This window comes from Dendrobates tinctorius, unplaced genomic scaffold (genome assembly GCF_039654945.1).
Source record: "Dendrobates tinctorius isolate UK_male_01 unplaced genomic scaffold, ASM3965494v1 ptg000064l, whole genome shotgun sequence".
Lineage (NCBI taxonomy): Eukaryota > Metazoa > Chordata > Amphibia > Anura > Dendrobatidae > Dendrobates > Dendrobates tinctorius.
In genome coordinates, this window is record NW_027361732.1 from 47,401,571 (window position 1) to 47,416,064 (window position 14,494).

At 50.0% G+C, this 14,494-nt stretch overlaps 1 protein-coding gene across 3 annotated transcripts in view; it reads left to right on the plus strand.

Moving 5' to 3' along the window:
* Window positions 1-14,494, plus strand: part of UCHL3 (ubiquitin C-terminal hydrolase L3) — a 100,821-nt gene that overhangs the window by 65,884 nt on the left and 20,443 nt on the right. For all 3 annotated transcript variants that reach the window (XM_073580393.1, XM_073580394.1, XM_073580395.1), the window contains 2 exons: window positions 1,322-1,397; window positions 3,225-3,283. In XM_073580393.1, the coding sequence (XP_073436494.1) occupies window positions 1,322-1,397; window positions 3,225-3,283 (135 nt within the window). The remainder of the gene's footprint in view (window positions 1-1,321; window positions 1,398-3,224; window positions 3,284-14,494) is intronic.

A 14,494-nucleotide genomic window follows, 5' to 3' on the forward strand; every position in this document is an offset into this window, starting at 1 on the left:
ATTAGTATCTCCTACAGTCACATTGATGTGGCCATACCATTGTCCATATTACTCAGAAGTAGTGATGCGCAAGTATACTCGTTACTCTAGATTCCCGAGCATGGATGTGCTTGGAGATTTAGTTTGTCGCTGTAGCTGCATGATTTGCGGCTGCTAGCCAACCTGAATCCATGTGGGGGTTGCCTGTTTGTTAGGAAATCCCCACATGTATTTAGGCTGTCTAGCAGCTGCAAATCATACAGCTGTGGAGATACAAACATAATCTATGCGCATGCCCAAGATACTCAGAGACCACCCGAGCATGCTCGGAAATCTCGAGTAACGAGTATACTCTCTCATCACTACTCAGAAGTACAAATGATATCATTCCAGCCGAACGATCCTAGAATCACCTAGCGACCCAAGTGTTATTGTAATAGCAGTAACACCAGACAGTGTCCCTTTAATACAGCACATGTGTTTCCATGGTCGCACATTGTCCCTCACAGCTTCTTGATTATAGTCACATCTTTCCTTGCTAGCCTCTATGCTCATAGTGGGCTTCAGAGGTTCCCGTCTGAACTGTGATGACTGCTCCTATCTGTGTGACATTCTGGGACCATGCCAGGGATCAGGGGTGGTCTCGCCAAATCTAGGAATGTCCCAAGGTGGATACTTTCATATTTGGCCACTGTGATTTGTTTCACATTTATGTGGGTAGCAGTATTCTTTACCATGCTATATAATTAACTATGTAAGAATCATTTTCAATGAACCTGTACCTACTGATTAAAAACAGAATTGGGAAGTCATGGTTACTTTCTCAGAAACAGCTCCACACTCCTCCATTGGTTGTGGGTGGTTTTGCAGACAAGCACTACTGACGTGAAAGGGGCTGAGTTGCAGTCAACTGGTGTGTTTTCTCATTCTAGAAACCCTTTTAAAGGTTTTTTTCCCCAAAATTGTCAGTTGACATGTCATTAAGTCATGTCGTAAATATCAAACACCTGGATGATGGAACCCAGGGGATTTCATGACTCCCATCCATTTCAGTGGGGAGCGACAATTTATATACTGCCTCCTGACCAGTGAGTGATGGGACCAAGGTGAATTGTTCCTGATGGGTTTACCTCCCGGTGAGCCATACGTTTGATGAGGAGCATGTTCTAAATGTCAAGTTTGGGTGAACGTCTTATAATCCACAGTGCTGGTACCTATATCACAGGACTTGGCAGGACAACAAAGTGTACTCGTGTGTGTGTGTGTGTGTGTGTGTGTGTGTGTGTGTGTGTGTGTGTGTATACTGTATGTTGTATGGTAATTGTTTGTTCTTCTCCTGTAGGCACCCAACATAGACGACAAAGTAGACCTACACTTTGTTGCATTCGTCCATCTACAAGATCATCTCTATGAACTTGGTAATTATATGTATATATACAGTATGTATTCGTGTATGCATTAATATGTGTAGTTTTAATAAATACACAAGGGTTTTGTTAAAGGGTTTCTGTTACCAAGTTTTTGCTTCCCATTTTTCCATTGAAGCTTTTATCTTAATATATTGCAGTAGTAATTTTATGTGCCACTGGGTACTTGCAATTGTTCATTTTGCCCTTCTAGCCAATTAATTATTCTGTTTTCTCTGCATGAGTCATCCCCCTCCCTTCAAATCTTGACCCAGCAGCTCCCTCCTCCCCCTTGCCAGGGACTTTCTCAGTGATGACTCATGCAGTAAAGAGACTTCCTGTTTCCACATAGAGCTTAGAAGGATTCATTTAGTCAGTTTTTAGTCCATGATGTCATAATTCTTCTGTTTTCCATTAGGTCTAACTGGGTACAAAGGCAAAATGAGCAATTCTAAGTACATAGTGCTATGTAATATGATGACTGCTGTATATTAAAAGGATACACATTTTGATGGGAATGCTTCTTTAAGGGCACCATATAATAGGGGCAATGATTCTGTTGCTGTATCAATTACTAGACTCCTTTCTGTAGTTCTGCTAAAGTCACTGTTTTATCTGCTGCAGTTTTGCTAGTACTCTCAATGATGAGCTCTTAAAAAAATGAAATTGCCCACACCACAGATTGACACCTTATTTTTTCCTATTCAGAAAGTTACTAATCATTGATGGAGAAAGGACTAGCTGTAGATCATGAATATTGAGAACTAGATGGCAAGCGCTATATTAATGAAAAGTCTAGCAGAGCTGCAGCTTAGGAATAAAGTGTTGCTAAAACTACAGCATTGAGATTGGTAAGTGACCCATCCAGTGTATTAGTGTGAGTGTCTCTCTCCTTGCTTTATGCTGCTCTTAAATGGAAAAAAAATAAACCTGGTGACAGATTCTCTTTTAAGGATGAGATTGGAAGAAGTCCACTCAGGAATAAGTGCCGACATCTGTCACCCGATTACGCAAAATAAACAGCATACATTCTTAAATCGGATTAGGCCAGTATACTTCATTTGAAAATCCATGTCAGAATAACTATATAATCCTTATAATATGATCACAGAATATCACTGTATTTATATCCAACCATTCAGCCCCACTGGACAGATGCAGCTTGTACTGAGCTGTGTAGGATCTCAGCAGCAGCAGACACACTGATTAGCTGTCAATCACACTGGGTGAATTTAAACTTTGAAAAAAAGAGAAAACTATTATAAAGCTATTCTAACTTGATAACTAGATTATTGTTGTAAGTACCCCAGCCTCATTAGGTGTAGTAAATCCATTTAATGTTTGTATTGTCCAATCTGCTGATACATCTACTCTACATGGTATTTCCACCTATTTAGGATATGCCATGACATTCTTGTCTGTGAAGTTGTGACTTATGTGACACCTGCTGATCCTAAAAATAAGGGGACCCTTTGATTTATATTTTTCACAGTGGTGTGGTCACCCACCCACCCTGCAGGGACCTGCATCACTGCTATATTGAATGGAGTGAAGCTGTGTTGTACAGTGACAAGAAAAAGTGAACCCCTGAGTTATATATATTTCTTTATTAATGATGAATAGGACGTGGTCTGAAGTCACAATTATAGACACAGTCTAACAGAACGGTCTCATGAACAGTTGTACTGCTGATACCTTTTTATTGAGTCGATTTTAGTGACAATTCAGAGGATTGGTTGTCTGGGGTGGGGGTCAGATTGTCTGGACCGGCCAAACAAAATCTTCTTCAGGGAAGTTAAAGTTTTGATCATTTTTTTTTTTTTTTTTTTTATCTCACAGATGGAAGGAAGCCTTTTCCAGTAAACCATGGGAAGACTAGTGAGGACACATTGTTAGAAGTAAGTGTGCAATGTGATGTAAAGGGGAAGACAAAAAAGTGAAAAACCCCTCAGATGTTCATATATTTTTTTTTTTTTTTTAATAAACTTTTCTGGCTACATATTTTTATTTTCTTGGAGATCTTTTAGTGAACCTGTCAGCAGGATTGTGCTCCGTAACCTACAGTGTCAGGTTAGCGCCGTTATACTGATTAAAATGATACCTTTGTCGATGAAATCCGTTTTGTGGTTGTTGTTGTTGTTGTTGTTTAATCTTGTAGTCTGCAGTGAAAGGGAGCCTGTCACCAGGTTTGGTCAATGAGATATGGCCATCACCTTTCAGGGATGAGATTCTATAATGCTGTATATCTGCTCCCAACCCGACCGGTAACAGAAGAAAAATAACTTTTATTATATTCACCTGCATGTCGGTCCAGTCCGATGGGTGTTTCTCTTTTTAGGCCAGCACCTCCCATATTCTTGAGATGCCGTCCTCCTTCTTGGTTCGTGTGGATAATGCGTCACTGCATCATCCACATAGTCTGCTCGGCATCGTGCTCCTGCGCATTCATACTTATCTGCCCTGTTGACCTGGGCGCCTGCGCACTGCAGTACTTTGATCTGCTCTCAACAGGGCAGAGAAGTATGCCTGCGCAGGAGCGTGGTGCCGGGGAGCCTGTATGGACGACGCAGGGACGCGTCATCCACTTGAAGCAAGCAGGAGGATGGCATTGCAAGAAGATGGGAGACGCCGGATCAAGAAGAGCGACACCCATTGGACAGGACCACCCCACAGGAGTGTATAATAAGGTATCTCTTCCAGGTCGGGTTGGGGGCAGATATACAGCATTATAGAATGCTGTATATAAGCCTTGAAAGGCGGTGGCCGCATCTCATATTGGCCAATACTGCTGACAGGTACACTTTAATGATATTCTTGGGGGGAGGGGGGGGTGGCTGTGGGCTGGTTTTCATGTGGTGTTCTTCTTACATATTAATCTGTATGGCTTCTGACAGGTCACTGATCCCTCAGTGATCTGCCCCCTATTTCTCCTTCGTCTCATTGGGGGACACAGATACTGTGGGTGTATGCTTCTGCCGCTAGGAGGCTGACACTAAGTGAAAAAAAGGTTAGCTCCTCCTCCGCAGTATACACCCTCGCCCCTATTGCGGGTGGAAATCAGTTTTTTGCTTAGTGTCCATGGAGGCACACACATCTGGTTTTGCTCCAGACTTTTTATTTTATTTTTACTATGAAGATGAGACAGGGGCAACGGGATCCTATTGAAAGGGTCCGATTTCCCCAAACCATCAACGGGCGAGCATGTGTGAGTATCCCTCCACGTATCCTTTCCCGCGACGTGGGACATTATGCCAGACTTAGCCCTATCCACCCCTAGGTATTGAAACCATGGGCTTGCACAGAGGCACAAGACTAGTCTGTGCGGCCCCCACTGCTCCACCAACGCTAGACGGCGGTGCTGCAAGGCGGCGGACGGTCCCTCTCCTCACCCCCTGAAGGGGTTAGATGGAGTTAGGGTGCCTGCACCGTCCTATTTTTTTTTTTTTTTTTTTTTTTTTTTTTTTTTTTTTATATCAAAGACCCCCTCACATACCTGCGCTTAGGCTGAGAGGATCTTCTCGGTGAGGAGAGGGTCGGGGAGGGCTCCTGCGAAGATTTCGGGCTGGAGCCCACAGCTCTGCGACCACTAGCCCTGCAAGAGAAGGGCTGGATCGTCAGGCGGCAGTCTGGGACAGGAACACAGCGCTGGTCAGTAACGCCATTTTTTGGTACCGCGCCCCCCCCCCCCCCCCCCCCGCGGCTTCGGCGGAACTAGGCCGCGGCCGAAAGTTCCGCTATCAGGGCCGCGCGTCACTTCCGGCAGCCCGCCCCGCACTGGGCGGCGGTAAAATCGAGGCTTCGGAGCACGGGCTAGGCCGCAAAGCGGAAGTACCGCCCCTAGAGCGGTTTTTACAGGCTGGTGCGCGCCACAGATGTCGGCGCGCGATTTCAAGGAAGCATCCAGGTCGGGGGGGCGCAAGACTGGGGTAAGTGCTGCCCGAGAGGCCACGCTATAGGGAGAAACGAGGGGCTACCTCTTCCCCATATCCCCAGCAGCGGACAGATACAGCATGTCCGAAAAAGCAAAGCCGCACGTTCTTTTACACTGCCATTTCCGTGGGTGCAGAGCAAGTGTTTATGCGAATCCAAACGCGCCCAGGAGCCCTCCCCTGCGACCGCGACCAATGTGTCAAATCCCCCGGAGTGGGGACTGTCACAGTACATGGTGTCGCTTACGAGAGCAATAGAATCCCTTCAAGCCCCAGATAGGGGCAGGGACATTGTCTCGCCGCCTTTAGAGGGAACCTCCACCTCACAGGAGCCTCCGGCCTGCAGGGGCCGTTCTCACTCCAGGCAGACCCGGGGGAAATGAATCCACACGGTGTCGCCCAGTTCATCCGGTGCCTTCGGCATCTGTAAGTTCTGCTTCTCGCTCCCCGTCACCAGTGGTTGATAGCAAGCAGACCTCAGATTGCGACTCAGATGAGCCCCTTGACCTGGACACTCCAGGGTCACATGAAACAGGGGACAGACTCATAGAAGCCGTCAATCAGATCCTGGGGATTGAGGATGATCCCGCAGCGGCTACGGGGCATAAAGTAGCATTTAAACGAGTGAAGCGGCCGCACAGGGTTTTTTTCCTCACCCTGAGTTTGAGGACATAGTGCAGCGGCACAGAGAACGTCCAGACCGGCGTTTTCTCGGGTTAAAAGGCACTCGAAACGAGGTATCCGTTTGCTCTGGACTTCCGTAAACAATGGATGGAATCCCCGATAGTGGATCCTCCGGTTTCACGCCTGGCCACTAAGACCCTGTTATCTGTCCCTAGGACTTCCTCGATTAAAGATTCCACGGACTGCCTTATTGAGAGCCTAGCTCGTTCAGTATATGAGGCGTCAGGGTCTGCACTCGCTCCCTTGTTCGCAGCAACTTTGGTAGCTAAGGCCATGTTATCATAGTCAGAAATATTAAACAAGGTCGCGCAGGAGCAGGATCTACCTGCAGAGATCTCGGAGGTTGCAGGTCAGATGGCGATAGTCGGAGACTATGTAATGAATGCGTCTTTGGATGCGGCCAATTGTTCAGCAATTGCTGCCGCTAATGCAATCTCTTTCTGAAGAGCCCTATGGTTGAGAACATGGCGGGCCGATTCTACTTCCAAAAAGTCCTTGACTTCCCTGCCTTATCAGTGCGGCTGCCTATTTGGAGAAAGGTTGGGATCAACTTATCTCCGACTCCACAGGAGAAAAGAGCGGGTTTCTCCCTCCAACAGAAGGTTAAACCGCTTTTATTCGGTCATCCATGACGGCACCACCTGAGAGAGGGGATCCGCCCTCCAGGAACAGGAAATCCTACAGATACATAAGGGCGGCACCTCTCCCACGCATCAGTTAGTTTCCTGTTCCTGGAGGACAGGATTCCCTACAGATCATGCCATCATGGACGAAGGAATCCCCAGACCGGCTGTCCGACTCAGGTAGCGGGGGGGGTCTCCTACCTCGGGCAGTGCGGAGTCCCCTGGAAGCGCCACGGTGGCCCACACAGGGTTCCACGTCAGTGTGCGGGGCAGGTGGGAGCGGGGTCCGGCGGATGCCCGTCCCTGGGCCGGCGCCGGCAGGTAAGTATGGCCTCTCCTCCCCTGATCCCGGTCCTGGTTCACGGTACGGTTCCCCTCGGCCCCAAATCGCGTCAGGGGGCGTGCGGCTGCGCCTCGGTGATGTCCGGGGGCGCTGTGTCGGGCGCCGCCATGGCGCTGGCGGCCTGCGCTTCCTCTCCTGCGCCCGGACCGGATGTGGCGGGGGGCGGGGCCAGCGGCGCCGGACCGGAAGTCGGGTGCCAGCGATTTCCTCTCTCCCCGTGTGTCGCCGTGCACAGCGGCGCGGGCGCTGGCAGAGCGGGGGGGGGCACGGCACGCAGAGGGAGGGACGTCGGGGAAAACGGGGGAGGGGGGGGCAAAAAATCAGCCCCTGGCCACGTCACCTGCGATCCCGGATTACCGGGGGGGAAGAAAAAGGGCACAGAGGCACTGATGAGCGGCTTCAGCTCGGATGCAGGATGGACGAGCAGGAAGCTCCCGTGCCCCAGCTGGACAAAGAGCAGGAACGTACCTCAGAGGTCCCAAACCAGCTCCCTGCAAAAGAAGAAACGAACTGGACAATCCGGCCATAGAAGTTCCTCCAGGCCGAAGGATCCAGCTCGCTCCCCCCGTGATCTGGTACCTATGCCTTCTGCTCAGGGTAAGAGATCTTCGTGAATGTGCCCTGACGCAGTGTCCCCCTTATGTTTTTCTTCCTTTCGGGAAAGAAATGTACTGACAAGGCAAAAAACAGGGAATGCGCCCTTTGTAAATGCCCCTTGCCGGATGCCTACCCTAAGAGGCTGTGCCAGTCATGCATACGGCAGACGGTAACAAAAAAAAAAAAAAAAAGAGAGAGAGGAGAAAAGGGGGGGGCGTAGTCCCAAAAAGTTACAAGCATATATCCTTGCTCTGTCCCCCCTCCTGTAGGTGACAGAAGTGACCCCTGACTTCGCTACAAGTCTAAGGGAAATAATCAGAGCGGAGGTTAAAGCCCTAAAATATGTACCCCAGGGGGAGTCGTCTAGGAAGAGAAAGAGGGCAAGCTTCTCAGAATCGGGCTCTTCAGCAGGCCCTAGAGGGAACGAAGACTCCTCAGAACCCTCCACCTCCGCATCCGCTTCCTCTTCAGAGGAAGACGCCAGCCGTTTCTGCCTAGGTCTTGACCAAGTGGACAAACTAGTCAGGGCTACCATGGGGGTAACAGACGCCAGACCTGAACGGTCAGCACAGGACCTAATGTTTGGGGGATTAGACCCCAAGAAACGTAAGTCGTTCCCGTTAAACGACAAGGTCCAAAGTTTGATTAATAGAGAATGGAGGAAACCTGAAAGAAAAGGCTCCCTACCACCAGCCTTTAAACGGCGATATCCCTTTGAGGACCCTGTGGTGAATAAGTGGGACAAAGCCCCGAAATGGGATGCAGCAGTAGCTAAAGCATCCAAGAAATCCACTAATCCCTTTGATGACATGGTCTCTTTGAAGGATCCGCTGGATAAAAAGGCGGACTCTTACTTGAAAGGCACATGGGAAATGTCGGCTGGCGCCCTGAGACCGGCAGTCGCAGCTACCTGCACTGCCAGATCTATGATGGTTTGGCTGGACCAATTGGAAACACAGCTAGTGGACAGAGCCTCGAGGGAATCTATCTTAAAAACCCTACCTACCATCCAGGATGCGGAAGCCTTTTTAGCCAACGCTTCAGTAGACTCTGCGAGGATGGCGGCCAAGGCCGCAGGGCTATCAAATGCAGCCCGACGGGCTATATGACTGAAATGCTGGCCTGGGGATATCCAGGCCAGATCCCTGCTTTGCTCCATCCCATGTGAGGGAGAATATCTGTTCGGATCAGTCCTAGATGAACTGGAGAAGGCTGGCGATGATGAAAAGAAATTCCCTTCCCTACCCACCACTTCCTATAGGCGTCCCTTTGCTAGGAAGAGATTTTTTTCGGAGGAGGTCGTCCAGGGACCGAGGCAGATGGGAAGATAAGAAAAGGTACCGGTTTTATGTTTGGAGGGGGATGCCAAGAAGCATCCCGTGAGTCCAAGAAACCTCCCCAATGACTAGAGGCCCCGGTGGGAGGTAGGCTATCGGCCTTCTACTCAGCCTGGTCGCGGATCTCTAACAGTAACTGGATCCTTGGGTTGGTGGCCGCAGGCCTAAAGCTCGAATTTGCCCGTGTCCCCCAGAGCAGCTTTAGAGCCACTCCGCTTAGGTCTTCCTTGACGGAACAGACTGCCCTAGAAACCGAAGTTATTGAACTATGCCAGAAGGGGGTACTGATAAAGGTACCAGAGGCAGAGAAGGGCGAAGGCTTCTACTCCCCCCTATTTTTGGTCCCTAAACAGGATAATTCCTACAGGACCATAATTAATCTAAAGGCACTTAGATACCTAGTCATTCGACCCTTTAAAATTGAAACGATCAGCTCCACAATAAAGTTGCTGTTTGAAAATTGTTTTATGGTGGTATTGGATTTAAAGGATGCTTATTACCATATACCCATCTATGCGTCTCATCAGCGTTTCCTTAGAGTGGCAGTTCATTTGGAGGGGTCGTTACAGCATTTCCAATATGTCACCCTTCCCTCTGGTATAGCAGTTGCCCCCCGGGTGTTCACTAAAGTTATAGCGGAGGTTATGGCCCATCTACAGGAGGCAGACATTCTAGTAATCCCCTACCTGGATGACTTCCTTATTGTAGGGAAAACAGCAGTCCATTGTCTGGATCAATTGCAGAAAGCAAAATTGGCTTTGGAAAGGTTAGGGTGGCTATTAAACATCAAGAAATCTCGTCTACAGCCCATGAAGGTCCAGCAGTTCTTTGGCTTAATCCTTGATTCGCAGAATCAGGAATGTCGTCTTCCTCCCAAAAAATTGGTCCGCCTACGTCAGCAGGTCTTGAACGCCTCCAATAACCCCACCATGTCTCTCAGGAAGGCAATGTCCCTCCTGGGCTCTCTCTCATCCTGCATCCCCGCGGTCCGGTGGGCCCAGTTCCACACAAGGGTGCTACAGAGCGAGGTCTTACGCCACCAAAAAATCCTGGGCGGGTACCTAGATGGCCGGTTAACTCTGTCCCAACAGACTTTGAAATCCTTTGAGTGGTGGCTAGACGACAACAATCTAGCCAGAGGCCTGGGAATATAACATAACCCGGGTAGTCCCCACGGACGCAAGCCCTACGGGTTGGGGGGCCCACATGGGGGAAACCTTGATTCAGGATGTATGGGATAGTCATCAGTTGGAAATGTCCTCCAACCTGAAAGAACTAACAGCCATAGAGCAGGCAGTTAAAAACCTTATGTATCTACAGGGGCAACATGTTCGTATATTCTCCGACAGTCAGGTCACCGTGGCTTACATCAACCACCAAGGCGGCACTCGGTCCCAGCCCCTGATGGAGGTAGCAGAACGGCTGTTCCAGTGGGCAGAGCAACATCTCCTGTCTTTAACAGCTCTGCACATAAAAGGCAAGGAAAACACCACGGCAGACTTCCTAAGCCGCAACCTCCTAAAGCAAGGAGAATGGTCCTTAAAAGCGTCCATCTTCAACCAGATAGTACAAAAATGGGGACTGCCAGAAGTGGACCTCTTCGCCACCAGAGAGAACAGGAAGGTGCCGCGGTTCTGCTCCCTGAATCCCAGGGAGAACCCTCTGGCAGTAGATTCTCTTCTAATCAAATGGGACTTCAGGCTAGCTTACGCCTTCCCTCCCCTGGCTCTACTACCCCTGGTAATGAGGAAAGTCAGGAAGGACAAAGCGAAGATTATAGTGATCGCCCCGTTTTGGCCCAGGAGGGCATGGTTCTCATGCCTGAGGACCATGTCTGTATCCGACCCTTGGGTCCTACCCAACATCCCAGACCTCCTGTCCCAGGGCCCAGTTTACCATCCTCAGGTAGCTGACCTACATCTGATGGTGTGGATTTTGAATGGGCACTGCTAAAAGAGAGAGGTTTTTCCCCGGCCCTAATTAACACCCTGCTTAGAAGCAGAAAGCCGGTTACAACAAAAATCTACGTGAGGATCTGGAAAAAATTCCTTCGGACCTCAGGGGTAGTAGCTGCACAACCCACTCCCACAGCGCAGATCTTAGAGTTCTTGCAAAAAGGTCTGGATATGGGACTCTCCACCAGCACCCTCAAGGTACAGGTGTCAGCTCTTGGGGCACTGTTCAACTGCAACATCGCCAGCAACCATTGGATCAATAGGTTTATTAAAGCAACAGGCAGGTCCAGACCGATAGTGAGGAATAAGTTTATGCCATGGGATCTAAACCTAATCCTCACGGCCATGACAGAGGCCCCGTTTGAACCTATATCATCAGCTTCCACGAGAAACCTATCCCTTAAAGTGGCTCTCCTGGTGGCGTTGACATCTGCCTGTAGAGTGAGTGACATCCAGGCACTATCTAGACTCCCTCCTTACATACAATTTAGGGATGATAGGGTAATTCTTACACCCGATCCGGCATACCTACCTAAAGTAGCCTCCAGTTTCCATACAACTCAGGAGATAGTTCTTCCATCCTTTCTCCCTAATCCCATGAACGATAAGGAAAGGAAATTACACACGCTAGACGTTAGGAGATGTCTCCTAGAGTACCTGGCAGTTACCGACCCCTGGAAAAAAGATAACGCCTTATTTCCTATCAGGGCACTAGAAAGGGCCTTAGGGCTTCAAAAAGTGATAGCAAGATGGATTAGGGAGGCCATTTCATTAGCATACACCTCAAAAGGCAAATCGGCCCCTGGCAAGCTGAGGGCGCATTCCACCAGGGCCATGGCAACTTCGCGGGCAGAGAGATCGGAGGTCTCAATCGACCAAATATGTAAGGCAGCTACTTGGTCCTCTCCGAGCACCTTTTATAACCATTATAGACTAGACCTGGGTGGTTCCTCAGACCTCTCCTTTGGTGCCAGGGTTCTGCAGGCTGTAGTCCCCCCCCCCCCAAAGTAATTATTACTCTCTGTAATTCTCTCAGGTGGTGCTGTCATGGGCGACCGAATAAAGTCGTAGTTACTCACCGGTTAACGGTATTTTTCCGAGTCCATGACAGCACCCGTACATTCCCTCCCTTTAGTTTAATTTGGGTGTGCACTTCTTCCTCTTATATGTACACGGGTAATTGATAGTCGTGTAGAGTATTGTATATAAACTATGCTATTAACCATTGCGGTCCTCTTGTGCTTTGTAAACCAACTGATGTGTGGGAGAGGTGCTGCCCTTATGTATCTGTAGGATTTCCTGTTCCTGGAGGGCGGATCCCCTCTCTCAGGTGGTGCTGTCATGGACTCCGAAAAATACCGTTAACCGGTGAGTAACTACGACTTTCGTCACCTGGTTCAGGCACGTGTTCGGGCCTTTCGTAGTGCCACCAGCCATTTTAGGCCGAGCGTGACTGCATTCGTCAGGGGGCGGCCGCTAAGCAGCCTGGGCCTGGCCCGGGACCCGAATAGGAGACCGGTCCGGAGTCGTGCTTTAAAAGACTCCGGGTGGACTACGGGGCCCATTTCCGCCACCTAAGGCCGCCCCAACCAGGATAGGGAGCGGCAGGTCTCATATAGAGCCAGCCCATTGGGGAGATTGCGTGCTCAAGAGGCCAGATCGAGGGGACCCAGATCCTAAAGATCATCGGCCAAATGACTCGAGGTCTTTACAAGACGACACCAGCAAGGTGGGCGGCCGCCTACTCTGTTTTCGCCACGTCTGGGCCAACATCGCTCACGACATATGGGTAAAAGAATTGGTGTCCTCAGGTTACACAATAGAATTTGTCAGGTACACTCCAATATAGTGTGGGGTTTTTTTTTTTGGTTTTTTTTTTTTTTTTCGTCTTCTTTCCCGGCTTCCCAGGGTGGTTACCTAGGTAAGGGCTCTATTGGGAGCCATCAAGTCGCTCCTGCACAACGGAGTCATTGTTCCAGTGCCGGAACACGGAAGAGCTCGGGGCTTCTATTCCAGTCGTTTTGCGGTTCCCAAAAAGGACAGGTCTGTCAGGCCTATTTTTGGACCTGAAGCTTCTGAACAAATTCATCAGGATCAGACATTTCCGGATGGAGTCTCTCCGTTCAGTCATATCGGCCATGGAGCACTGAGAATACTTGGCCTCAATAGACAACCAGGACGCATTTCTGCATATTCCCATTTTTTCCTCCTCATCAGAGGTTTCTACGCTTCGCCATCAGCGTTCAACATTTTCAGTTCATAGCGCTACCCTTCGGGCTAGCCACAGCTCCCAGAGTTTTCACAAAGGTTATGGCGATTGTCATTGCCACACTGCATTCTCGAGGCATAGTAGTCTTGCCTTATCTGGACGACCTCTTGGTCAAGGGCCCGTCAATACGGGCATGCGAGAAAGGTGGCAACATCACGCTAGATACTCTTGCCGCTTAGATGGATGGTCAATACAAAGAAATCATCCCTTGTGCCAGCTCAGAGGATCTCCTTCCTAGGAATGATCTTCGACACTTGCCGATGGTTGGTAATTCTTCCTCAGGAAAAGCGCTAGTCTCCGGCAGGGAGTCCGGACACTACGCCAACCAGTCCCTCATACCATCCGATCCGGGATGAAGATCCTAGGGAAAATGGTGGCAGCAATGGAAGCGATACCTTTCGTCCAGTTCCATCGTCACCCCCTGCAACATGCCTCGTGTCAGCCTGGGACAAGAATCCTTTCACGCTCGATCGGCGGTGCCAACTGTCCTCTCAAGTCAGGCAGTCGCTCGGATGGTGGATAACCAGTTCCCTCTCTGGCCTAGGGGAAACCTTTCCCTCCAGGTCATGGGCTGATAATGATAATCGACGCCAGTCTCCTCGGTTGGGGAGCGGTGTTTCGCCACCACACAACCCAGGAACGGTGGTTGCCACAGGAGGCACGCCTCCCGATCAACTTATTGGAGATACGAGCAATTCGGCTGGCTCTGCAGAAGATTGATCACTTTCTAGCTGGCCGCCCCGTCCGGATTCCATCGGACAACGCCACGGCGGTGGTTTACATAATTCTTCAGGGGGGCACCCGCAGCAAAACAGCCATGCGCAAGGTGGGGCACGTTCTTCAGTGGGCCGAAGCAAACCACTCGGTGATTTCGGCTGTCCACATCCCTGACATGGAAAATTGGGCGGCAGACTTCCTCAGCCGGCAGGATCTTGCATCCGAAGAGTGGTCTCTACATCCCCAAGTCTTCCAGCAGATTTGTCAACTGTGGGGAGCTCCGGATGTGGACCTGATGGCTTCCAGAGTGAATGCCAAGGTGCCCACATATGCCGCGGGCCAGGGACCCGCAGGCATTCGCGGTGGACGCGCTGGTTCTGCCATGGAACCAGTTTTGCCTCCCATATCCATTTTCCCCACTGCCACTACTCCCGAGAGTCAGCAAAGGGATCAAGACGGAAGGGGGGTCGGCGATTCTGCTGGCCCCATCGAGCGTGGTACGCAGATCTAATGCAGCTGCTCGCCGACGTTCCTGGGCGCCTGCTAGAGCGCCCAGATCTACCATCTCGAGGGCCGATGTGCCACCCGAACTCAGGGACCCTGTGTTTGACGGCAGGGCCGTTGAATCTTGGATTCTAACCCAGGCAGGGTTCGG